Source organism: Anabrus simplex, chromosome 10 (assembly GCF_040414725.1).
Source record: "Anabrus simplex isolate iqAnaSimp1 chromosome 10, ASM4041472v1, whole genome shotgun sequence".
NCBI lineage: Eukaryota > Metazoa > Arthropoda > Insecta > Orthoptera > Tettigoniidae > Anabrus > Anabrus simplex.
This window is the reverse complement of record NC_090274.1, coordinates 33,291,834-33,317,248: the sequence shown is the minus strand read 5'-3', so window position 1 is coordinate 33,317,248 and position 25,415 is coordinate 33,291,834. Positions and strand designations below refer to the sequence as shown.

Below are 25,415 nucleotides of genomic sequence, written 5' to 3'. Positions count from 1 at the left end.
TTATTGCTAGTTGCTTTACGTCGCACCGACACAGATAGGTCTTATGGTGACGATGGGACAGGGAAGGGCTAGGAGTGGGAAGGAAGCGGCTGTGGCCTTACTTAAGGTACAGCCCCAGCATTTGCCTGGTGTGAAAATGGGAAACCACGGAAAACCATCTTCAGGGCTCCCGACAATGGGGTTCAAACCTACTATCTCCCGAATACTTTTTAAAAATTTTTTATTACATTTCTCTTTATACATTTTGCACCATAAAAATAAATGTCAATAAACATGGAAATGTTTTCATGTTATCAGGCCGCTACAAGACTTTTTTCTTTTAATAAAAGAATCAAACCTCAAGCATTTTTCATATTTTCTATTTTTTTTTACACAAATAACAGAAATTTTTTGTGTTGCAAAAGGTAGTGCTCTAAAACTATTCCAAACTTTTCTTTCTGTAAAACCTATTTGAAAGTTTAAAAAAATTGTTACTATAGATTTTTTTTTTTTTCGGAAGGCCCCCCCCCAAATCATAATCTCCTCCGAAAAAATTTCCTGGGTACGGCCTTGCTTCAGAGTAACAGGAAATTAGTGATGAATGATGTACATCCGTGTGGTTGCATCAAGTAAAAGAAAAAAGTGATATGCTTTATCATGTAATGAGTTGAGTTTTGAGGTCACTGTGTTATGTAAGAAGACACTGGATAACTTTTTATCTCTGTGTCAGTTTGCAGCTGTGGCCTCTGCACCACACACATTAGGTAGGCATGTCATCTTTTACATGCTAGTGGAATTCAGGTATGGATGTGCTTCTGCTTTCTTCTTTGAGTGATTGCTTAAAATGATTAAGATTTTGTTTTAGAATACGAAGACAGGAGAATATATCATGCACAAAGGTAAAAAGGAGGAAATCAGGCATTGGTGGTAAAGAAAACTGGTGGTGTTATTGTTTGTTGTTTTTGTTCTTCTTCTTCTTAATTTTCTTCTGCAAAATTACTTAACCCTTGTCTAGTCGCGCAAAAATTATTACGTTACTAGTCGCGCACAGAGGTAACCTCCGGGGTTAAAAATGCGCATCATCTTCATCCTTTGAGATGTTTTTTGGCATGTTCGTTTGCAGTAGTCTTCGGTATAATTAAAAGAAACCCTTTTAAATACTTGTAGGATTTTTTACACAGTTTGTTTGATTGAAAAGCAGAATATTGTAGACTTTAAATATGTTGAATGATCTTATGATATTAAATTCGTGAGACTCGCCATTACCTACAACGATCACATCATATGAAGTATGAAATAATATTTTTCTAAAATAAGATTAGAAGAACAAACCAACAAGGTCATCGACCTCCAACATCAAATATTATGCACTAAAATATAAGATAATTTACTTAATTGAACACGGAAGAAACGTCCAGGCGATGTCACTCGTCAAAACAATGATCCCACACTCGCACACAGGATGCATGATCGAACCGGAATGCTGACAGGACGAGTCCAAATGAACAAGGAGAAAGGTATAGGGATGGGGAGACCCACAGTTCAACGGGGAAGTTCAGTACCGTGCAAAATGTAATCGGCCCGGAGGAAATGTCCGTGAGCGACTAATTAAGGGTTAATGAATGATGTGATGATATACACACAGCAAGCTAGAAAAAGAACCCACAAAATTCAAAATGCCCTTTGTTCTGAAATACATAGACATAAAATCCATAATATCAGAGTTTAAATTAACACCAGGAGGACTGGAATTAGAAGCATTCCTAGACGGAACATCACCCATCCTTTTGACAGGTGTGTAACAAGTGTAGGTTATGGTTTTGCAAATCACTAATAATAATAATATAATAATAATACAGTAGTTTATGCATCTGAAACTATTATGATTGGTGATAGATCTCGAATAAAGATGATCATGAAACAATAAAGTAAAATCATCACGAAAATCTTAGGACCAAAATGCAAAAAGTGGAATTTGCATGAAAAAGAAATCACATGAGATCTATCAAGTTACAGGAAAAAAAATTAGAGATACAATCAGGAAACAGTGATTACAATTTGATGGTCACTTATATAGAATGTATAATAAGAGGCTCACAAAGAAAATTTTAAACTTAGCCTTATCAATGAAAAATCACAATAATTGGCTAAAAGAAATCAGTGAAGACCTGAATGAAACTGTCATTAATGAAGAAACCATTCAAGATAGAATAAAATTCAGAACCTTAATTCAGAAACACAAATTTTCCATGAAGCCTGCCTGACTAAATAAGGATGGACTGAACAGCATAAAAAGGAACACAGCGAGAGGATTAAGAGACAAAGTAAGGAATGAGAAAATCCAGGAAGAAATTGGAGAGGAAAAAATGAATGATAGACTAGAGAAGAACCGATTAAGATGGTTTGGGCACATAAAGCGAATGAGTGATGAAAGAATGCCAAAAAAAAGGTGATGGAAATGCAAATGCAAGGAAGGAGAGGCCGCGGACAACCGCGATTGAGATGGAAGGACACAATCCAGTCCGGTATTAGAGAAAGAAACCTGGACAGGGACACAGTGTTGGAGGAGGAGTGATGGAAAGACCAAAGAAAGTGGAGAGGAACCATATTTGCCCCTACCCGGCTATAGCTGGATAATGGGAAATGATGATGATGAACAACATTCAAACCATACATTATGGGTAATATTTAAAATAAAATGTTAAATTATGTAAATGTGAGTTTTCCTTGACATATACTAAAGCCGGAAATACAGACAGAAATGTTTTTAATCACTCCAAATATCCTAATTCATAAACAAATGACAACATTTTAACTGTAGCTGATGAAAAAGCAAATACAATGGCTTTTTTTTTTTTTTTTAAGAAAGGTCAGTTTATCAATAAAAACAAAAGTAATAATGATTTTGCCAAACTTTTTTACAGAAGATCACTCAGGATCACTGGTGGCGAGTTTGAAGGCCGCTGGCAGTGCTGTTATCTACTTGAGCAAGTTAAAACGGGGAGCGATGATTCACGTCAGTACTGAGAACGTGTTTGGGACATTAGCTGTAACAATTCCAAAATGGATTGACCCTTACTGGGAGGGCTACATAACAGACCTTTCCTATGCTAAGTATAGGTATTCTGCAATCCAGGAAATGAGAAAAAAGCGTGATTTCTTGATATCAAAGAACGGGATCAGTGCTGTATTGGATAAAAAGGGCAGAGGATGACTGGGCTTAATTCCAGAGTGGAAAAACAGGCAAATCCACGACCAGCCACCAGCCGTACACCAGAAAAGGTGAGGAAAGTGAAGGCCCTTATCTCAGGTGATAACTCCCCAACAAAGGACTATTGCACATAAGTTGGGGATGTCTGTTTCAACAGTTAACATCATAATCAACAAGGACCAGTAATTAGAAGAGCAGCAGAAGAGCTGAGTTCACAAGCTGTTGCCTCGTCACATTTTGGAGCGTCGCACTAACGCAAGAAAGCTGTATGAGGGATATCTGGCTGGGGACAGATGGAAAAATGTGGTGACATTAGATGAAGCTTGTGTGTACCTTAGTAATTGTAAGGAACCCTGCCCAATGTACTACCACCCTAGAGACAAAAGAAATTATCAAACATTGTATAAAGAATGCCAGGAAAGTTTTCCAAGGGGTTTCATGATTGTCGCTCGATACTGCTAGAATGGCAAGTTAACCATTCGCTGTGTCTCTAATAATGTGAAGGTGAACTCTATGTACTATCAGCAAGAGGTTTTAACACCCATTTACAACCCAACACTGTATAGGTAGGTAAGGGTTATTCTGCCCGAAGGCAGGTCCGAACCTCTGCAGAGGTGTTCCTGAGCCGGAGTTTACATGTGGTAGGGTGGCCAGTTTCTTTCCGCTCCTCCATTCCCTTACCCCCCACCAACAGCGCGTGGCAACCCATCCAACTCCTGACCACGCCCAATGTTGCTTAACTTCGGAGATCTCACGGGATCCGGTGTTTCAGCATGGCTACGGCCGTTGGCCAACACTGTATGGGAGAGCGAAAAATCATGTATGGGTACATCAAGATAAAGCATCCAGCCACACCTCTCCTTCAACTCATCTGTTCTTAGAGCGAATGGAGGTAAAAACTGGAATCCATGCAATTCCTTTTACTGACATTCCGGTGAAGGCACTCGATGGGTCAGCCATTGCCTTCTGTGTATTTGGACTGCTAAAGAGGGCCTTAGGAAACAGATGTCCACGCCCTATCAATGGCCTCTGGAAAGCCCGTCAAGAGGAGTGGGATAAGATAGACATGCTAGCTCTGTGAAAAAGTCTGCTGCATTGGAAATTACATTGTCGGGCTATAGCTGGAAATGCTGGCTTTCCAAATAAGCATGATCGTTGGTGGAGACATGGCTTTGCATAAGCTAATTACCCTTCAAACATCGTCCCCAGACTTCCTGAATGACCTTCTGTATTATATCCTCTTTGCACATTAAGCTATTATTCTACATAGTTACTGTGTTTGTTTAAACATTTATCATAGCGTTCCATCAAATTTTTTTATCCCCTCGTCGTAGAACCTGCCGCCTGTGACTGAAGCCGATCTTCAACAATTGTTTTCACTTCTTCGTCGGTGTCAAACCACTGACCGGCGAGGAACTGCTGTAATGAAAAAAAAAAAAAAAACTATATTGCAGCCATATGACCATATATAAGTTATATTAAACTACCTCTTCTTCTTCTTTTGAATAAGCCATTTGGAGAGTACGATGAATCAACTTTTGCTACTTTTCATTGTGTTCGCTTTCCTTTGCTTCCAAATTTCCTTCATCCTTCGAGAGTGTCGTTCCTTCTCTTCTTGAGTCCACTTTCTTCTAGCTGTTGGTTTCTTCCACTCCTGAAATGCTTCTCTAAAAAGTGTTCTGTTTTTGATTGTCATCATCATCATCATCATCCTAAACCGTCTCCAGTTTCCCGGTTGTGGTATATGAGCCTTCTCCATCTCATCGCGTCCTTGTACCATTCCTCCTCCACCAACTTGTCCCAATCATGACCTCTCACCAGTACATCATTCTTAACTAAATCTATCCATTTCCTTCGTGGCCTTCCCATGGGTCGTCTTCCTTCTACCTTTCTGTCAAATTCCTTCCCTGCAGTTCTGTTTACTGACATCCTCTTCATGTGAACAAACCACTTCACTCTTGATATCTGAATCACTGAGGAGAGAATCATCTATTCCTACTTCTTCTCTAATTTTCTCATTCCTAATCTTGTCTTTCCTGGTTTTCTGGATCATAGTGTGTAGGAATTTCATTTCAGCTGCCTGGAGTTTGGAGTTATCTCTATTGGTCAGTGTTGTGGTTTCGAGACTGTTTGTAAGAATTGGTGTATAATAGGACTTGTACAATGTCATTTCTGTTTTCATAGGTATTTGCTCATCCCACAGCAGGTGTCTTACCTGGTGGTAAAATTGTGTTGCCTTATTGATTCGATTGTTCACCTCATGTTTTGCTAGGTTGTCATTTGATAGAACACTGTCCAAGTATTTGAAAACTGGAACGCTGTCCAGTTGGACTTCATTTAACATGACTATTGGTTCTGCTCCTTCCCCATACACTTTCGTCACCACCGCCTTGTTCTTAAACTCCTCATTCCAGCTTTGCATTCTCTCTCCCAATTCCTCTTCTGAGTCGCTCCAGATCGCAATGTCATCTGCAAATGTGAAGGCTTTGATATCGCCATGTTTTTTCCTTTTAATAGATTTCATGACTACATCCATCACAATAATAAATAGAAGTGGTGACAATGAGCTGCCCTGCTGCACTCATCTCTTTGTTTCAAACCAGTCCGACAAACCACGTATCGCATAGATATCAAGGATAATTAAATAAAAAACCACCTATTCAATACTTTCCACGTTTAATGTGGTTATTATCTACATGATTTTATGTAGACTTATTTGGTCAGGTACATGTTTCACCCATTATTTTGGGCATCTTCAGCCTGTAAACAACCTTTAGGTCAAGGTTTGGGACCTTTTTAACCAATATAAACATACTAATATATACACTATATACAACATATACATTATATACAATATATACAAACATAAGTCAATACAGTAAAGTTTTTTTTTGGTCCTAATCTATCTAATATGGAAAATGTCCAAAACTAAAATGGATCTTCTTTTCGGTGAAGAGGATTGCATATCGGGGTTTATGTGACCCCTATATCATATTAAGTACTTGACGTATCGTGTCTGGTGACAGGATGTGTCGTCAACAATAAGTGGAGATTTGAACTGATTGTAGGTTGGTCAAGATTGAAAATATAAATTTAAATTGAATGTGTTTTAACTTGGCAGTTCTGGTTAACTTAAAATGTTCAAAACTAAAAATAAAATGAAACGGATCTTCTTTTTTCTTGAGAAGGGGTGATATTAAAACTGGAGCTTGTTTGACCCACGATTTTCATTTTCATGTTCTTGACGTAACTAATATTTAAATGTGTTGTCGTGCACAAGTGGAGATTCAAAAGCCGATTGTTGTAGGTAGACTGGTCAAAAACGTTGTGAATGAAACTGTTAGCGTCTTGACTTTGGGTCTCATGTAACGTCAAGGAATTGACAAGAGTACAATATTTAGCTTGTTTCATAGTTTTAGGCTGCTGCTTAATTGGGAAGAGACATCCTAGACACTTGATACAGTCTTGTGTGAAAATTGTTCCCGTTGATGTGTTGCTTGGTCTTTGGGAGGGATCTTAAGAATATCTGTAATGAAGTAGAAAATAATTTTGAATTAATTTTTCTTTTTTTTTTTTTTAGCACGCGTTGTGATAAAATGTATTAAAATTAACACCTCTTAACTGTAAAATGACTTACTTGTTCAGTTAATACTAGATGGATCTGTCTGTTCCGGCAGCGCCTGTCTTGTCACCATTTCTACTCCTGGTGTTGTACTGGTGCGGTAATGGAGGGGCGGGGCATGGAGGGAGAGTGGGGGTAGGCTGGTCTATGGGCGTGTGTGCTGTTGCTGGAGGGGAGTTTCTAGAAGCAATATGGGCGGGTTTAACTTTTGGCATGATGGATGAAGCATTTGAGTGTGGAGATTTAAATAATTGAGGGATTTTGTTTTGATCTGAATTCACGATATTAATTAATCTAGGTGTTAATTCGTACAAAGGATTTTTAATTTCATTGACGTCGTTGAGATTTTTATTTTTATTGTAGGTTTGGTCTAAAAAGATGTGTAGGTTTTCCAGTTCATTCATTAATTTCCCTTTACCTATGCTTCTAATGATGGTAAGATCTTTCTCTATGGATGTAAAGTGATGGCCCGTTTCTCTCATATGTTGGCTCATCGCTGAGTACTTATTGTGTTTTTGAGCGTTATAATGTTCCAGATATCTCGTGTTAAAGCTGCGGCCAGTCTGTCCGATATAAGAAAAACCACATTGTGTACATGTTAGTTTATATATGCCGGACCTTGAATAATGGTTGCTATTGTGATTGACCTTGTTGTGGTTAAAAAACATGTTTCGATTAGTGTTAACTGTCCTGAAGGCTATATTGATATTGTGCTTCTTTAAAGTATTTGCGATCTGATGGACGGCTGGGTTGTTATATGTAAATGTGGCGAAACTAGTTTTTTTAGGTTTTTCTGGGATGAGGTTAGTGGACAATTTAATTTTGATTTTATTAATCAACAAACGGTTGACCATATCTATTTTAAACCCGTTCAGTTGAGCAAGATTCCTTATGTACTTCAGTTCAATTTTTAAATTGTTGGGAGAAAGAGGAATTTTTAAAGCTCTATAAATTAAATTATAGAAAGAGGCTTGTTTTTGGGACTTGGGGTGTATGGATGAATTCATAATAGTTAAGGGAGAGTGTGTAGGTTTCCTGTATATTCGAAAATCGAAGGTATTATGTCCGCGTGTAATAGTTAAGTCCAAAAAGTTTAATGAGTTCCTAACCTCATCCTCTTTAGTAAACTTAACATTGGGGTCAATTTTGTTTAGGGACTCCAAGATCTCGTCACTATTAGTGACATTTTTGTCGAAAATTATGAAGGTATCGTCTACAAATCTCAGCCATAAACATACGCCTTTTATTTGTGTTATAATTTTTGTGTGTTCTATTGTGTCCATATAAATGTCTGCTAAGATGCCAGAAAGAGGGTCGCCCATCGCTAAGCCTTTTTGTTGGTAAAACTTTCCATTGAAAGAGAAAAAGTTGTTGCTTAAGACAAAATTTAATATCTTCATGAATTCTTCAATTTCCATCTTACTAAGGCCGCTGTGTTTATTGATATTATCACTGATAATTCTTACAGTTTCTTTGGTAGGGATGTTTGGGTACATATTTACGACGTCATAGGAGCACATTGAGTGATTGGGGCGCAGCTTAAACTTGTTTAAAATTTCGCAAAAAGTGAATGAATTTTTTTAAAGGGTGTTTATTATTGAATACGTCATGTTTTTTTAGAAAGCCGTGAATGAATTTTGATACTTTATAGGTGGGGCTGTTTCTACAGTTTATGATAGGGCGTATTGGAATGTCCTTCTTATGAATCTTTGGTAAGGCTCTGGCTATAATACCAATATAAATGGTCCGTTATTGGACATTATAAATTTTCCAGCTAGCTCATTCTTGGTTGCCAGCGTTTCGCCCTCGTGTGCTAGGGTGGGCTCATCAGTTGGTACTTAGCACACCCACCAATACGCCGGCTAGTGCATACCGTGGAGGCCACTGCGTAGGCTAACTGGAGCCACCGGCAGTGCCAATGCACTAAGAGACTTTGTCTCATCACTAAAAATTGATGCCTGCTTGGCCATCAGATGATATAGATGTTGATTCCCATAAGGAATCTGAAATATTTGTCCTGAATGAGCAAATTTATAATACCAATATAAATGGTCCGTTATTGGACATTATAAATTTTCCAGCTAGCTCATTCTTGGTTGCCAGCGTTTCACCCTCGTGTGCTAGGGTGGGCTCATCAGTTGGTACCTAGCACACCCACCAATACGCCGGCTAGTGCATACCGTGGAGGCCACTGCGTAGGCTAACTGGAGCCACCGGCAGTGCCAATGCACTAAGAGACTTTGTCTCATCACTAAAAATTGATGCCTGCTTGGCCATCAGATGATATAGATGTTGATTCCCATAAGGAATCTGAAATATTTGTCCTGAATGAGCAAATTTATAATACCAATATAAATGGTCCGTTATTGGACATTATAAATTTTCCAATAACGGACCATTTATATTGGTATTATAAATTTGCTCATTCAGGACAAATATTTCAGATTCCTTATGGGAATCAACATCTATATCATCTGATGGCCAAGCAGGCATCAATTTTTAGTGATGAGACAAAGTCTCTTAGTGCATTGGCACTGCCGGTGGCTCCAGTTAGCCTACGCAGTGGCCTCCACGGTATGCACTAGCCGGCGTATTGGTGGGTGTGCTAGGTACCAACTGATGAGCCCACCCTAGCACACGAGGGCGAAACGCTGGCAACCAAGAATGAGCTAGCTGGAAAATTTATAATGTCCAATAACGGACCATTTATATTGGTATTATAAATTTGCTCATTCAGGACAAATATTTCAGATTCCTTATGGGAATCAACATCTATGTCAAGGCTCTGGCTGTCGGAATACTAGGGTTCATGTTAAAAAGTTTTTGTTGTTCTTGTTCATTGAAAAGAAAGTTAGAACTTCTTATTAGAGTTTTTAGATTTCGCTGAATTCTCGTGGTTGGATCTTTGTTGACTATTGTGTATCACTTTACATCCATAGAGAAAGATCTTACCATCATTAGAAGCATAGGTAAAGGGAAATTAATGAATGAACTGGAAAACCTACACATCTTTTTAGACCAAACCTACAATAAAAATAAAAATCTCAACGACGTCAATGAAATTAAAAATCCTTTGTACGAATTAACACCTAGATTAATTAATATCGTGAATTCAGATCAAAACAAAATCCCTCAATTATTTAAATCTCCACACTCAAATGCTTCATCCATCATGCCAAAAGTTAAACCCGCCCATATTGCTTCTAGAAACTCCCCTCCAGCAACAGCACACACGCCCATAGACCAGCCTACCCCCACTCTCCCTCCATGCCCCGCCCCTCCATTACCGCACCAGTACAACACCAGGAGTAGAAATGGTGACAAGACAGGCGCTGCCGGAACAGACAGATCCATCTAGTATTAACTGAACAAGTAAGTCATTTTACAGTTAAGAGGTGTTAATTTTAATACATTTTATCACAACGCGTGCTAAAAAAAAAAAAAAAAAATTAATTCAAAATTATTTTCTACTTCATTACAGATGTTCTTAAGATCCCTCCCAAAGACCAAGCAACACATCAACGGGAACAATTTTCACACAAGACTGTATCAAGTGTCTAGGATGTCTCTTCCCAATTAAGCAGCAGCCTAAAACTATGAAACAGCTAAATATTGTACTCTTGTCAATTCCTTGACGTTACATGAGACCCAAAGTCAAGACGCTAACAGTTTCATTCACAACGTTTTTGACCAGTCTACCTACAACAATCGGCTTTTGAATCTCCACTTGTGCACGACAACACATTTAAATATTAGTTACGTCAAGAACATGAAAATGAAAATCGTGGGTCAAACAAGCTCCAGTTTTAATATCACCCCTTCTCAAGAAAAAAGAAGATCCGTTTCATTTTATTTTTAGTTTTGAACATTTTAAGTTAACCAGAACTGCCAAGTTAAAACACATTCAATTTAAATTTATATTTTCAATCTTGACCAACCTACAATCAGTTCAAATCTCCACTTATTGTTGACGACACATCCTGTCACCAGACACGATACGTCAAGTACTTAATATGATATAGGGGTCACATAAACCCCGATATGCAATCCTCTTCACCGAAAAGAAGATCCATTTTAGTTTTGGACATTTTCCATATTAGATAGATTAGGACCAAAAAAAAACTTTACTGTATTGACTTATGTTTGTATATATTGTATATAATGTATATGTTGTATATAGTGTATATATTAGTATGTTTATATTGGTTAAAAAGGTCCCAAACCTTGACCTAAAGGTTGTTTACAGGCTGAAGATGCCCAAAATAATGGGTGAAACATGTACCTGACCAAATAAGTCTACATAAAATCATGTAGATAATAACCACATTAAACGTGGAAAGTATTGAATAGGTGGTTTTTTATTTAATTATCCTTGATATCTATGCCTAACGTCATCTTCAATACGGAACAATAATGAGAGTTGTTACTTGTAATAAACCACGTATCTGTTTTAATTCCAGCATTTTTCATGTCTTTCTCAATTTCAGTGAACCATGTGGGTTTTGATTTGTAACTATTCAGAAGGTTGAAGATGTGCTTGATTTGTCTGTTGCCATCGATTCTGTAAACATGTCCAAAAAATGGTAGTCTTCTTCTCCTCATTACGTCAGTAAGTTTTTTAATTTTCAAATATAGCTCTCTGTTTGGTCTTAACCTGTACTCTGCATTATTTTTTCGTCTAGATCTCAGTATTTTTCTTAAAATTCTTCTTTCAAACTTTTCTAGTTTTTCGAGATCTCCAGTTCTTGTTAGTTTAAGTGTTTCTGCCGCATATAAATGTTCAGGTCTGACTACTGTTTGGTAGTGTCTCAATTTTGTGTTCCAGGATAAGGATTTTTTTGTTATGTGAAACATCCATTCCATTTTGTGCACTCTAGTTTCTATAGCCGTTTTTTCTTTTGTGTCATTCGTTATCCACTCTCCTAAGTATTTAAAGCAATCTGTTTTACATATTGTGTTGTAATGAATTGTCATATTTTGCGGAGCATCGCTGATGTTTGTCATGAACTTTGTTTTTCAAATGATATTTGTAGTCCTATTTTAGTTGCTTGTTTTTGTAATTCTCTGAACTATTGTAATTATACTATTGTATTATTGTAAGTAAGCAGCGCATAATTAATATTATTTTAATTTTACAATAATCCATAAGGGATTTATGATAAGACTAAGAATCTATGTTAGACGGGAATTACTCATTCACATTTTTTTTTCACAGTCTGTTTTACATCGCACCGACACATGTAGGCCTTATGGTAACGATGGGACAGGAAAGGGCTAGGGGTGGGATGGAAGCAACTATGGCCTTAATTAAGGTACAGCCCCAGAATTTCCCTGGTGTGAAAATGGGGAAAACACGGAAAACCCTCTTCAGGGCTGGGGATGGTGGGGTTGGAACCCATGATCTCCTGAATGCAAGCTCATAGCTACGTGACCCAAACTGCGCAGCCACTTGCTTGATGACTGAAATTACTCCTCCAGGCAAAGTTTTCTTTTCTTTTTGAATTTTTTTTTGCTTGTGGTTTTATGTTGCTCCGACGCAGATAGGTCTTATGGCGACAATGGAATAGGAAAGGCCTAGGAGTTGGAAGGAAGCGGTCGTGGCCTTAATTAAGGTACAGCCCCAGCATTTGCCTGGTGTGAAAATGGGAAACCACGGAAACAAAATTTCTTTAAGAGTTACAGAGGTCCCTCTTTTATAGCATTTTCCTGTGATATCTCTCACGGGTAGGTTGAACGGTCGCATACACAGTCTTTCAGGTACACTATAGGTTTTCCTTCTGTATAACCACTGGTGGAAACCATACCACATTTGAAGAGAAAGCTCCTTCTGATCTCCAACACCAGATCAAAGTTTCAAGTCTTTCTCAACAAGCACCAAATTACAAATAAACAGAAGCCACTATGGTGGGAACTGAATTCAGGTACAACATTCTACTTACCACTGTTAGGTGTAGCAGCACTACATGTAACAAAGAGATTATAGCTGTAAATGTGAATAACCTATTTGTGAAACTACCTTCTAACACCTACTCATCACAAAGTAACCCCTGCAACCAGAAAGCCACCCCAGTTTACTGATAATACACTTACATATGATTATTATATTTAAGAAATAAAGGCACTGAACTATTTTTAATTATTTTTAATGGCTTCTGTAGAAAATTCTTGGGATCAGCCAAAAAGTGCATATTACCTGGGAGAAGTATTCGAAAGGAAGAAACAAAAACATATCAGATGTAAGGCTTTTCAGGCATTTGCTCTATTATTATTATTCGGAATTGCTAGGCGGGCAATAATTCCATTGTGGCTACATGTTGAAGAAATGGGGTTTCCGTTCGTCTGCTGACTGCGACTGTGGAGCGGAGGAGAAGACAATGGAACACATCGTTAAGGAGTGCACACTTCGAGCATTTAACGGTGATCTGTGGCTTCTACATCAAGTGACTCCGAGTGCTCTGGACTGGTTGTCAAATTTGGACATTTCCATTTGATATTTTTTTTTTTTTGTGTACTTGTAAAGCCATACGATATATATATCTCCCATATGCAGTTATCAGACTGTGCCTAAGACGAAACGCTGGTTAATAGAGCAAACGCCTGAAAAGCCTTACATCTGATATGTTTTTGACATGCTCTATTGGTGAAAAATATCTAATTACCTCCACGGGAATTTAGAATTTTCCATTAGGAAGAAGCAAATGTCAAATCAAGTCGTATATAGAGTAATAAACTAAAGCGTCTTATCAAGGTTTTACTGTACGTGTTTGTGGTAATATTTTTGATGTTTTCTGCTGTTAGTGAGACTCAGCAGGACTCATGGTGTTGTCGGAAGAGTTGGTGCGTCAGTTCCAGGAGGATGGAGCTGTGGTCCTCCGGGGGGTCTTCTCAAACCACTGGGTCGATGTGGTACGGCGAGGAATTCAGCATAATCTGGAGAAACCCAGCCTGAATGGCCAGTGGCTGAGGGTAAGTCTGAATGACCGGTTGTTAGAACACTGTTCGTGAGTTAGAAAGGGTTAGGAACACAAAAAGTACCACTTAATAGGATTGGCACATTGTCGTCATCATTTTCCAGCTTCAGTTCCCCAGCGCTCACCACTTCTTCCTGTCAAAGTATAGTTTTTGTTCCTCTATGTCCTACCCCTTGACATTCCTCCTGACCTCTGGTTTCACAGTGTCTGTCCATCGATTCCTCAGCCTCCTTACTGGCCCTCCCCTTTCACTTCTCGGTCAAAGTAATTCCTTGCTGCCAGGCTAAGTGGCTCAGGCGCTGGCCTTCTGACCCCAACTTGGCAGGTTTGATCCTGGCTCAGTCCGGTGGTATTTGGAGGTACTCAAATACGTCAGCCTCGTGTCGGTAGATTTACTAGCACGTTAAAGAACTCCTGAGCGACTAAATTCCGGCACCTCGGCGTCCCCAAAAACTGTAAAAGTAGTTAGTGGGACGTAAAACGAATAACATTATTATTATTAATTCCTTGCTGTTCTCGTTCTGTCCATCCTCATAACATCTCCAAACCATTATAGGCTGCCTCTTTCTAAAAACTTGGTAACAGGTATTTTGATGCTCTCTGAGCGAATTTCAACGGAGAGGTAAAGGTTGACTGTTTACCAATCTAAGTGTGACAATAATAGTTTTTTGAGATTTTGATTCAATGTTATACAATAAAACTTTCACCAAAAAAAACAATATTACGTATGTCATCATCATCATCATCATCAATGTCCCACTCCAGTCACTCGGGTGTGGTTAACAAGCCTCCTCCACTGCTTTCTGTCCTTCCACTTTTCCTGCTCCATTATTTCTGCCACATCAAATCTAGCTTCTCTAATGTCCTTCCAAATCTGATCCATCCACCTTCTTCTCGGTCTTCCAACTGGTCTCTTTCGCTTAACTTCTCTTTCAAATTCCCTTCTTGCTACCCGTTCCTTTCCCATTCTTTAACATGCACGTATGTATTACAGTTAAATATAAGTACGGCATGAATATACAATTAAAAATAATTTAGTATTTGACTACACACTAAGAAACTAACACACACTCAAGAGACTGCCAGACTGACGAATGCGTGCGGTAAGCGGGATAATCATACCTCAGTGTCCATGACCTTGGCAAAAACGATACCCCTGTTACCCTGGCTCACAGCACATGCAAAGTCTCCACTACCTGCTGTGGCGCTATACAAATTGCTAAGCCGGGACGAAGAACATTTTGTGCGTATTTCCATGAATATTGTTTTAATACTTATATAAAATAAAGGGAAGAATCAGTTGATAAGACAACAGGGCTTGCAAACATTTAAAAAAAAAAAATTCCTCTCTTAGTTTCAGCTGGCTAAAATGGAATAAAAATGTAATGATTTCTCTACATGGGGGGGAGGGGTAACTGGCCACTCTCGCCCCCCCTTCATTGCCTCTACTGGACAAATACACTACAGAGATGGGCAGAAGAAGAAGTAGAGTAGGAAAAATGTGAAAACACAAAAGGAAAAGACAATCTCCACATCTTCATGCACTGTAGTCTTCGTATAGATTAGACTTTTCCTAATCAATCTCAGTTGTATTTTGTATCCATTTCTAAGAGGGACATGGAGAGATCACATCACAAATGCAGAGATCGTTCAAAGAATGAGAAAAGATAAGGAAGTACTGACCAGTGTAATAATGAGAAAGCTACAATACCTTGGTCAAATCATTAGTAACGGAAGCAGGTACCATCTACTGCAAGAAAAGATACCTGGAAAGAGAGGTGTTGGAAGGAGACAAATCTCCTGGCTAAAAAACCTCAGAGACTGGACTCTCAAGACATCAGCAGAGTTACTCCAGGCAGCTCACAACAGAGAAGACACAGCCAAGATGGTTGCTGACATCCAGAATGGATAGGGACCAGAAGAAGAAGAATCCATTTCTTCTCAGCGCTTGACAAGCTCGTTCCTGCTTCCCAGCTTCATCAGGAAGTCAGGCTTCAACGCTCATTGAGAGACCATCTTGATAGATCTTCCCTCTTGATGTGGGAAGTGCGAGATAAGAAGAAGGTTGGATAAAGACAGAAAAAGGGAAGAGAGAAGAGATAAGTATAAATACAGATGAAACAGGACTGGAAATACAGGACTCATCAATTAATCAACCAGTCAGTCATCTGCATTTAGAGCTGTCATCCATGTGACCATCTTCCCTATCGGCTGTTTACTTAGTCTTTTCTTAAATGATTTCAAAGAACTTGGAAATTCATCAAACATTTCCCTTGATAAGTTATTCCAATACCTATTCTTATTTCTTCGATTTCGACCTACTTTGAACCACGGCAAACAATTGACTTGCTGGTTTGTCCTTTCTTCTTCTCCCTGAACTTCTTCATCATTTTGCAGTGGTTCCTCTTCCTCTCTTCTGACCGCATGCTCTTTGACTTTTCACTTTGTTTTTCCTGGAACCCCTTGAATTTATCAATTTTAGCTTGAAACATATCTCTATTAAATATTGATAACAACTTCCTCTATGTTTTTACTTGTTTCCTTTACCCATTTAATAGTCGCTTTTAATTTGATGATGTAGTTAAAGTTTTTTCTTTGTTAGTCAACTCTCGTTCATTCTTGTGATGTGCCCAAAAAACTTCAGTCTCGTCTATGACCTTCTCTGTCTCTCCGTATAGATCTTTTCTCCTATTCCTCTATGTACCATCCTTTCTTTTTTTGGGTCCTAAGATCTTTCTCAAGATTTTTCTTTCTTTCTTCTCTAGCACATCCATTTCTCCTTTCTTATTGAGTATCAGACATTCTGAACTGTAAAGTCCCTCTGGCCTGATAGCCGTGATATAGTGTCTGATCTTTGCTCTGTAAGATATAATTCTTTTATTGTATCTATTCTGTGCTATTCTATAGGTTAACTCCATCTTTCTGGTGGATGGTCCAATCTTACGAACCTGAGGGTCCTGAGAAGGACCTACTCGGGTATTTTTTCTCCTTAATCTTCTACCTGCGGAACAAACATGCAAATTACAATCCTACAGTCAGTTTCAGAGATGAGATTCTCCAATACTGCAGTAACCCTAAATACCTCTGGGTGACCCTGGACAGATCACTCATCTCAAGAATGTAGCAGCTAAAATTACAGAAGTTAACAGGGTGCCAATACATCAGTCCTTAGATCCACAGCTCTGGCTCTTTTGTACTCAGTTGCAGAATACTGCTGTTCTACATGGTTAAACAGTGCTCACACTAAAATAATTGACATGCAGCTCAACCAAGCAATGCGCCTCATCATAGGGTGTATTCGATCTACTAACACACACTGGCTATCGGTTCTAAGTAACATTCCACCCCCACCCCTAAGTAGATCTCAGTCATTGCTGAACACATGGAAGGGACTAAAATAATTGACACGCAGCTCAATCAAGCAATGCGTCTCATCACAGGGTGTATTCAATCTACTAACACACACTGGCTATCGGTTCTAAGTAACATTCCACCCCCACCCCTAAGAAGATCTCAGTCATTGCTGAACACATGGAAGAAAATTGAAAACAACCCACTGTTACCAATACATTCAGACTGTCCAGTATTATTACTGCAGCGATTAAAGTCCAGACAACCATGGTGGTGAACAGCAATCAATCTGAAAGACAATCACTTCAAAATACTAGATGCATGGAACAATTAATGGCAGAGCCAAAACTCCCTGACACATCATTACTTAATTAAAACTCCTTGGGAGCAGCCCGCAGGTTTTCATTCACCTAGACAACAGTGGTGTGTACTGAATAGGATAAGGACTGGCCACGGAAGATGCGGAGCAATACTGAACAAGCGGGGATGGAAGTCCTCTCTTCATTGCGACTGTGGTGAAGAACAGCAAACCATGGATCATATAGTGTTCGAATGTCCCCTCATAGCGTTTAGAGGGTCAATGAAAGATCTCCACAACCTAACACAAGAAGCCGTTGAGTGGATTAACCATCTGGACATAGTATTGTGAATATTCTTATGAACTTGAGAGTATGTGTATATATGTGTATTTTTGTACATATTTTATAAATAGCTGATATTCCTCCTTTAATCATACGATAAATAAAATAAAAAATCTTTCTGGTTCTTCCTTATTTGCTTCTTTATCAAGCCCATACCTATTATTTATTTACCTTAATCCAAACAGTTTTGGTTGTCAACTAGTACAAAGTATGCCAATATACATTCAAATTTTTTTTTTTAACTTGCTTAACGTTGCACTAACACATCGAAGGTTTTCGGTAGCGGAGGGATGGGAAAGGGCTAAGATTGGGAAGGTAGCAGTCTTAGCCTTAATTAAGGTGCAGCCCCAGCATTTGCCTGGTGTAAAAATGGGAAACCATGGAAATCCATCTTGAGGGCTGCCGACAGTGGGATTCGAACCCACTATCTCCTGAAAGCAAGCTCACAGCTGCGCACCCCTAACCACGTAGCCATTCTCTCGGTCATTTGACCTTAATTTGTGGCACAATTTCATATAAATTAATTTCATTGTTTAACATTTGTTCATTATTCACAGACTCTGCAAATCCTCTTGTTTTGCATTTTAGAATGTTGAGTTTTTCTTATTGCTGTATCTTCCAGTGACCCCTTGTACAAGACTGTTTGTCTAACATAATATGTGATCTCTCTGTAGGCTTCGGAAACCAGTGGTATATACTTCAATGACTACTGCAACTGGAGAAGAATTCCTGAGTTTGAAGAATATGTCCGATCATCACCAGTGGCTGAGATTGCAGGGATACTCACTAAATCAAAGGTACGCAATGTGTGGTTTGCTGTTTCTTCCTTCTGCTTGATTTTTGTTTCTTTTTGTTTGCTGCCTGCTTGTTTTTTAGTGGGTTTTTTTGCTAGATATTGTTTGTTGTCATTTGATTTTTTTCTGTTTATTATTTGCTTCTTTTTGGTTGTTTGATACTTTTTTTTTAAATCGAGCTCGATAGCTGCAGTCACTTAAATGTGGCCAGTACCCAGTATTCGGGAGATAGTGGGTTCGAATCCCACTGTCGGCAGCCTTGAAGATGATTTTCTGTGGTTTTTCATTTTCACACCATGTAAATGCTGGGGCTGTACCTTTATTAAGGCCACGGCCGCTTCCTTCCCACTCCTAGCCCTTTACAATCCCATCGTCGCCATAAGACCTATCTGTCAGTGTGATGTAAAGCAACTTGTAAAAAAATAATAAAGATACTTATTTTCATGTGTTTGCTCATTTATTTTTGTTTCATATCAATTTCATTGGTTTGCTTTTTTGTTTGTACATACAGTATATATATATTCGGTGTTTGTTTTCTTTTTCCTTAGTTTATTTGTTATTTCTTTGTTTTGTTTTATCTCTGGATTACTTGCTATTTCCTTACTTGTTTGATCTTTATTTATTTGCTTTGGTGTACTTTTAGTTTCTTCCTGATTTCCTTGTGTACTTAAATTTGTTTGTAGATTCATTTGATATGGTTCATTTTTTGTTTTGGTTCTTTGTTTTAGTTTATTTGTTTACTCTTTTCTTTCTTTCTTTCTTTCTTCCTCTTTCATACTTCCCTTTTCTTTCCTGCTTCCCTTCTTTCTTTTTTCTTTCTTTCTTTCTTTCTTTCTTTCTTTCTTTCTTTCTTTCTTTCTTTCGTACTTCCCTTTTCTTTCCTTTTTCCCCCCTTTCTTTCTTTCTTTCTTTTACACTACCAATATAATGGTCCGTTATTGGACATTATAAATTTTCCAGCTAACTCATTCTTGGTTGCCTGCGTTTCACCCTCATGTGCTAAGTTGGGCTCATCAGTTGGTCCTTAGCACACCTACCAAGACGCAAGGCTAGTGCATACCGTGGAGGCCACTGCATAGGCTACTTGAAGCCACCAGCAGTGCCAATGCACTATGAGAGACTTTGTCTCACTTCCAAAAATTGATGCCTGCCTGGCCATCAGATGATATAGATGTTGATTCCCATAGGGAAGAGTGAGTTAGCTGGAAAATTTATAATGTCCAATAACGGACCATTATATTGGTATTATAAATTTACTCATTCAGGACAAATATTTCATGTTCCCTATGGGAATCAACATCCATATCTTCTTTTACACTTCCCTTTACTTTTGTTCTTCCCTCCCTCCTTTCTTTCTTTCTTTCTTTCTTTCTTTTTTTTGTACTTCCCTTTTCTTTCATTCTTCTCTCTTTCCTTCTCCCCTCCTTTCTTTCTTCAGAACATTTAAGAATATCAGCAGCTTATCTACTTGAACACTTTCTAACTCAAATGTGATCAGGTGAAATTTTCTTAGTTCCTCTTGAGTACAAGCACGATTGAAACGATGGAGCATATTGTCACAGAGATTCCTTGCCTGGTTAATTCTTGGAAGTTTAAGTACATTTTATCAATAAAACGATCCACATCTTTGCTTTTAGAATTTTAAATGTTAAAATAACCTTTGCTTCAAATCACCTCAAACACTGCTTACCACTTTCCTAATGTAATAGAACTACACAAGTTTTCTGTCAAACTGTGTATTGGATAAATGTGTATTAAAGAGTATATACAAAGGTAATCCTTAAAATAAGGTCTCCTATTTTTTATAAATACGTAGACCTGTTTATTTCTACAATGGTTTATATCATTTTACAGCTTGAACATTTAGCTATTTTTCTACATAATCACCATTTTGGTCGATGCACTTTCTACCTTTGACAGTTTCCGTATGCCCATGTCATACCAGCTCGCCGCCATGCTGTTCAGGAATTTTTGAGCGGTGCTTTGGGAAACCTCAAGAACCAAAGTGCAGAGATCATCCAGGGTGATCCGCCGATCTTCACGCATGATTTGCTCAAACTTCACGACTGTCTCGACGGAAATTGACGGTCTCCCGCTCCTTTATTCGTTCGTCGTGAATTTCAATCCGAGAGGCTGCAAACTCTCTACACCACTTACGAACATTTTTGACATCCATACACGACTCACCATACACTTCCGTCAGTTGGCGATAAATTTCAATCCGTTCAGTATCTTTCACGTTCAAAAACCGAATAACTGTGCTCACTTCGCACTTGGCGGTAACATCCAACGGGAGCTCCATTCTCAACGGCTGCCAAGCCAAGACTGAGTGTCTCAGCGTGGCGTGCGCGTGTTTATATACGAGCGCAGGAAACACTCTTCACAATATTGTGACCAACAGCCACACAAACACAGTTCTATATTTATAAAAAAAATAGGAGACCTTATTTTTGGTATTACCCTCGTATATATATGATGTGTGGCGTTTGGAGAGGCCTGGTGCAGGTCTCTCATATTGATACCTATAGGCAACCTTCATGTCTGTGAAGCTGAGGCCCTACGTGTGACGAATTCTAATGTTGAAGACGGAACACACAGCCATTCCCCAAGTCAAAAGAATTAACCAATTAAGGTTGAAATCCCCGGCCTGGTCAGGAATTAAAGGCCAGCATGCTAAACATTTAGCCATGGAGTGGGATATACACCATGTATAATGTGTATAAATCATGTACATAATGATCAAAGGAAGTGGTTCTTTTTGTTGCAGAAAATAAGATTCTACCATGAACACGTTCTGAACAAGGAGCCTGGCACAGAGAAGCCCACCCCATGGCACCATGATCAGCCTTACTACCCTATAGATGGCGACCAGGTGAGACCTAACAGTGTGAAGCCTTGCCACTGATGCTTTCACGGCCCATACTTACAGACATGATGCTGTATAGGCTTTTGGGCTTATGCCGTGTCAAGAAAATAAGGTGAAATTCTTTACGTTTCGCAGAGAACTGTGCTCTGCGTCATCAGAAGCAAATCTCGACTGTCCACGAGAAAGGCTTCTTAAACAATGACATTTTGAAATTTAGACGTTATAATAGAAGTGGAAATGGTACGTTCATTCATCACCAGATGGCTCCCCGGACGTGGCACAGCACTAGCGCTCGTAGTAGAAGCTGACCGAACCATCAGAATCAACCTAAGAGGGTCACATAACATGCGTACGTAACATAAGACATTGACAGGTGTATGACATTGACACAAGCCTGGAATGAAACATCTGGTGATGAGGAACGTACGAATTTGGAAAACACCGAGACGAAATAACAATAGTGAAGGAACAGGGAAGGGAACTACCTACGTAAATTTTATAATTGCTAGCAACCTTCATTGGTCATAAAGAACAGAAGCACTCACTGGCCCTCTTCTTACAGGCCATGCCAGACACTGGAGGAGACAAGGTAAATAAAGACGTCCACTATTCATAACCTGGGATCGACCAGACATCATCATTTTCATTTTTCCCTTGTCCAGCTCCTGCCAGTTCGTGGTATTGATAGTACTTCCACTGTTGCCTCTCCTTCCACCACTCCCCTTCAGTAATAGTATTTCAGTCTAGTCTTCTTTTTCTCATACAGGGGGGTCCAGAAAAATGTAGACACTCTTAGTATTAATGGAACAAAATGACATACTGTTACAATTCTTGCACGGGTGGGGGGAAGGTTATTTTGTGTGTTCAAAGTGATCCCCTTTATCAGCTAAACAATGTCGATGCCGCTGAACTACTGACCGAACTATGGCTATCAATGTTGCCGGTGTGTTAGCCGCACAGGATGCCTCGATGGTTTCTCATAGCTCGTTCAGTGTAGCTGGCTTCTGTTGATAAACTTCATTTTTCAAGGTTCCCCATAAGAGAAGTCAAGAGGTGTAAGGTCTGATAACCGTGGTGGGTACTCAGCAGCCCCTCATCGACCTATCCATTGTCCAGGTAGATTTTCCTCCAAGTAGGCTCTGACACCTCTGTGGTAGTGAGGCAGAGCACCATCTTGTTGTAGGTAAAACCTTTCATTTCCAAACACCTCTTGGATGGCAGATAAAATCGATGTTTGCAGCACATGAAGATAGACCTCGCCATTTACTGTACCTTCAAAGAAGAATGGGCCAATCAAACCGCACGATGACAGAACACACCACACATTAACACCGGGTTTATCCACATGAACGTGAGGGTTTTCAGGAGCCCAGTACACGCAGTTGTGGTGGTTTACAGCACCGCTCAGTTTGAATTACACCTCGTCAGACCAGATAACCATCCCTGCAAACCGATCATCCTCGCGAAGCATGCCCTCAAACCATCCTTCGATCCGGGTTGTCCTCGTTCATAGCGTGCAGCGATCTTGGAATGTACACTTTCCGCTTTGCAGCCTTCAGAATTTGTTGTACAGTTGATGGGCTTACGCTGCTTTCGACGTGCACCCTGATTCACAGATTTTTGACTTGACCTACTACAATGTTGCAACACAGCAGCGCTGGAAGCTGGACTTTTTGATGTTTTTTTGGTTGGCCAGACGTTTTCTTACTATCAAAGGGTAGAGAAGGGTCCACCTATTCAGTGCTATTAACTTGTATGATGTCCTATATAATTGGCACTAGTTTCTACCCCATATACACTGGGTCATCTTCAGCCACTATCTGACTGGAAAAATATACGCTCACATACAACCAATAACAAAGTAAACAATCTGGTATGTCTCAATTTACAGTCCAAATTTAAAACATTTATGAAGTCCGACAACACATCCAAAATTGAAATCAAATTACACATTAAAACTGCTGCGGTTGGTGCAATGACGTGCAAGGGTCCACAAACATAGGCAATGGACCATGGAACAGTGGCGGCGTATGGTATGGTCCGGTGAATCACGGTTCCAGTTGTACTAAAGTGATCGACAAATGAGAGTGTGGTGTATGCCCCATGAAGCTATGGATCCTGCTTGTCAACAAGGTTGTGTCCAGGCGGGAGGTGGCTCAGTTCTGGTCTGGACAGTGTTCTCGTGGTCGCAATTAGGCCCCATTGTCTGGCTGCAGGGAGCTCTGAGAGGTGCACATTATATTGACATTCTTTCAGACCATCTGCATCCCTCTCTGACCCTAGAGTACCCTGATGGAGATACCATGTTTCAGCAGGACAATGCGCCATGTCACAGCTCTGTGGTGGCATGCAGGTGGTTGGAGGAACACTCCGGTGAAGTTACGACTATGGATTGGCCCTCCAGATCCCCCAATCCCAATCTTAATCCAATCAAGCATTCATGGGATGCTGTTGATGCTGGTGTATGCTCCATGTACCCCACACCAACTATACAAGACCAGTTGTGGATAGCTGTGCAAGGTACGCGAGTCCAGATCCTTCCAGAACAATTCCAACACCTTTTAGAGTCGATGCCTTGTCGTATTGCTGCCGTTTTGAGGGATCGCAGAGGAGCAACTCATCATTAACATCACATTCAGTGTCTTCCCACGACTTTTGGCCACTCAATGTATCAATTACAAAGCTCCAAGTATTAACAGCATAAGTCCAAAAACAGCCAAAATGAGTTATGATAATTACTTCAGTATTTTTTCCCCTGTATATAAAAACATATCTCCTGCGCCCCAAAGTTAGCAGCAATAATAGGTCTTAACATCATCTCCTAGGAGAAAGATAGCACAAATATAATTGTAACTGTAGTTATGATGTTTGAACAGGGAAAAGGTTATGATGTTAATACTTGGGGCCGTCATCATGAAAGTGATCATGCCCTGTCAAGAGTAGAGGATTGAGAGGAGGAGCTCGTCCCATTCCAAGACGCACCTTGACATCCTCAGATATTACTTTTCCCATTTATTCGAGTATTTCACTACAGCAGGCATTTTTTATCGTCTTTAGCACTTAGTGGGGGCCTGTTTTCAGGGAGGAGGTGGTGGTCACTTTGAACATTTCATCTGATATGTGAGAAATCCATTCCTGAAGTTTTGCTGTTGAGTTTTGATGCACCTGTACAATTTGATGGCACGAGCATGAAGAATTAGCATAAAGAATTACTTGAAGTGACAACTTATAACCTTATTAACAATTTTAGGTCCAGATTGGAGTGTATTTGTACTTATTTTAGTTCTGTTGTGCAAAAATATGTTGCACTACAACAAGGGTTTCCAAATGGTGGCCCACCAGCTGCATGTGGGCCGTGAGGGCTTAAAAAATTATTTAAAGAAATGTTAAGAAAATTTACAAAAACTATTTCTTAGCTCATTCAATCAAATATTCATTTTTATACTCTTTATAGACACAAGTAAGAACTAATTCTTTAATGTTATTTCCTATTTTTAAGTATTCGCTTGGGCTGAATAGATTATTTTTTATTTAAAAAATTGAACTCAGAACTCCGGCGGAAGATGAGCCCTGACAATTGCCACTGCTAGGTCTTAACTGTTATAAAAATGGCTATGGGATCCATACCAATTCATGAACTTCATGCCATCCTCATTGTGGACATTTTATGCAACGTAGCATGCAATGAATACCAAGAAATGCTTCAATTGCTATTGGTGTAAGAAGCAGTTGCAATTCTTCTCTCATTGGTAGTATCCCCCTGTGGGTGGGGGCGGTAGAATAACACCCACGGTATCCCCTGCCTGTCGAAAAAGGTGACTAAAAGGGGCCCCAGGGGCTCTGAACTTTGGAGTGTGGGTTGGCAACCACGGGGCCCTTAGCTGAGTCCTGACATTACTTCCACTTACTTGTGCCAGGCTCCTCACCTTCATCTATCCTATCCGACCTCTCTTGGTCAACTCTTGTTCTTTTCCGACCCC

The 25,415-nt window shown here is 39.4% G+C and overlaps 1 protein-coding gene across 2 annotated transcripts in view; it reads left to right on the top strand.

Moving 5' to 3' along the window:
- The first annotated feature begins 614 nt into the window (after positions 1–614).
- The window catches only part of LOC136882384 (uncharacterized), a 40,273-nt gene continuing 15,472 nt past the window's right edge, over positions 615–25,415 (top strand). The window contains exons 1-4 of one of the 2 annotated variants that reach the window (XM_067155011.2): positions 615–743; positions 13,611–13,778; positions 18,450–18,572; positions 21,337–21,441. In XM_067155011.2, coding sequence (XP_067011112.1) covers positions 13,629–13,778; positions 18,450–18,572; positions 21,337–21,441 — 378 coding nt within the window. In that variant the 5' untranslated portion in view covers positions 615–743; positions 13,611–13,628. Of the gene's footprint in view, positions 781–13,610; positions 13,779–18,449; positions 18,573–21,336; positions 21,442–25,415 lie in introns of both variants that reach the window. The other variant, XM_067155010.2, reaches the window with a different exon arrangement.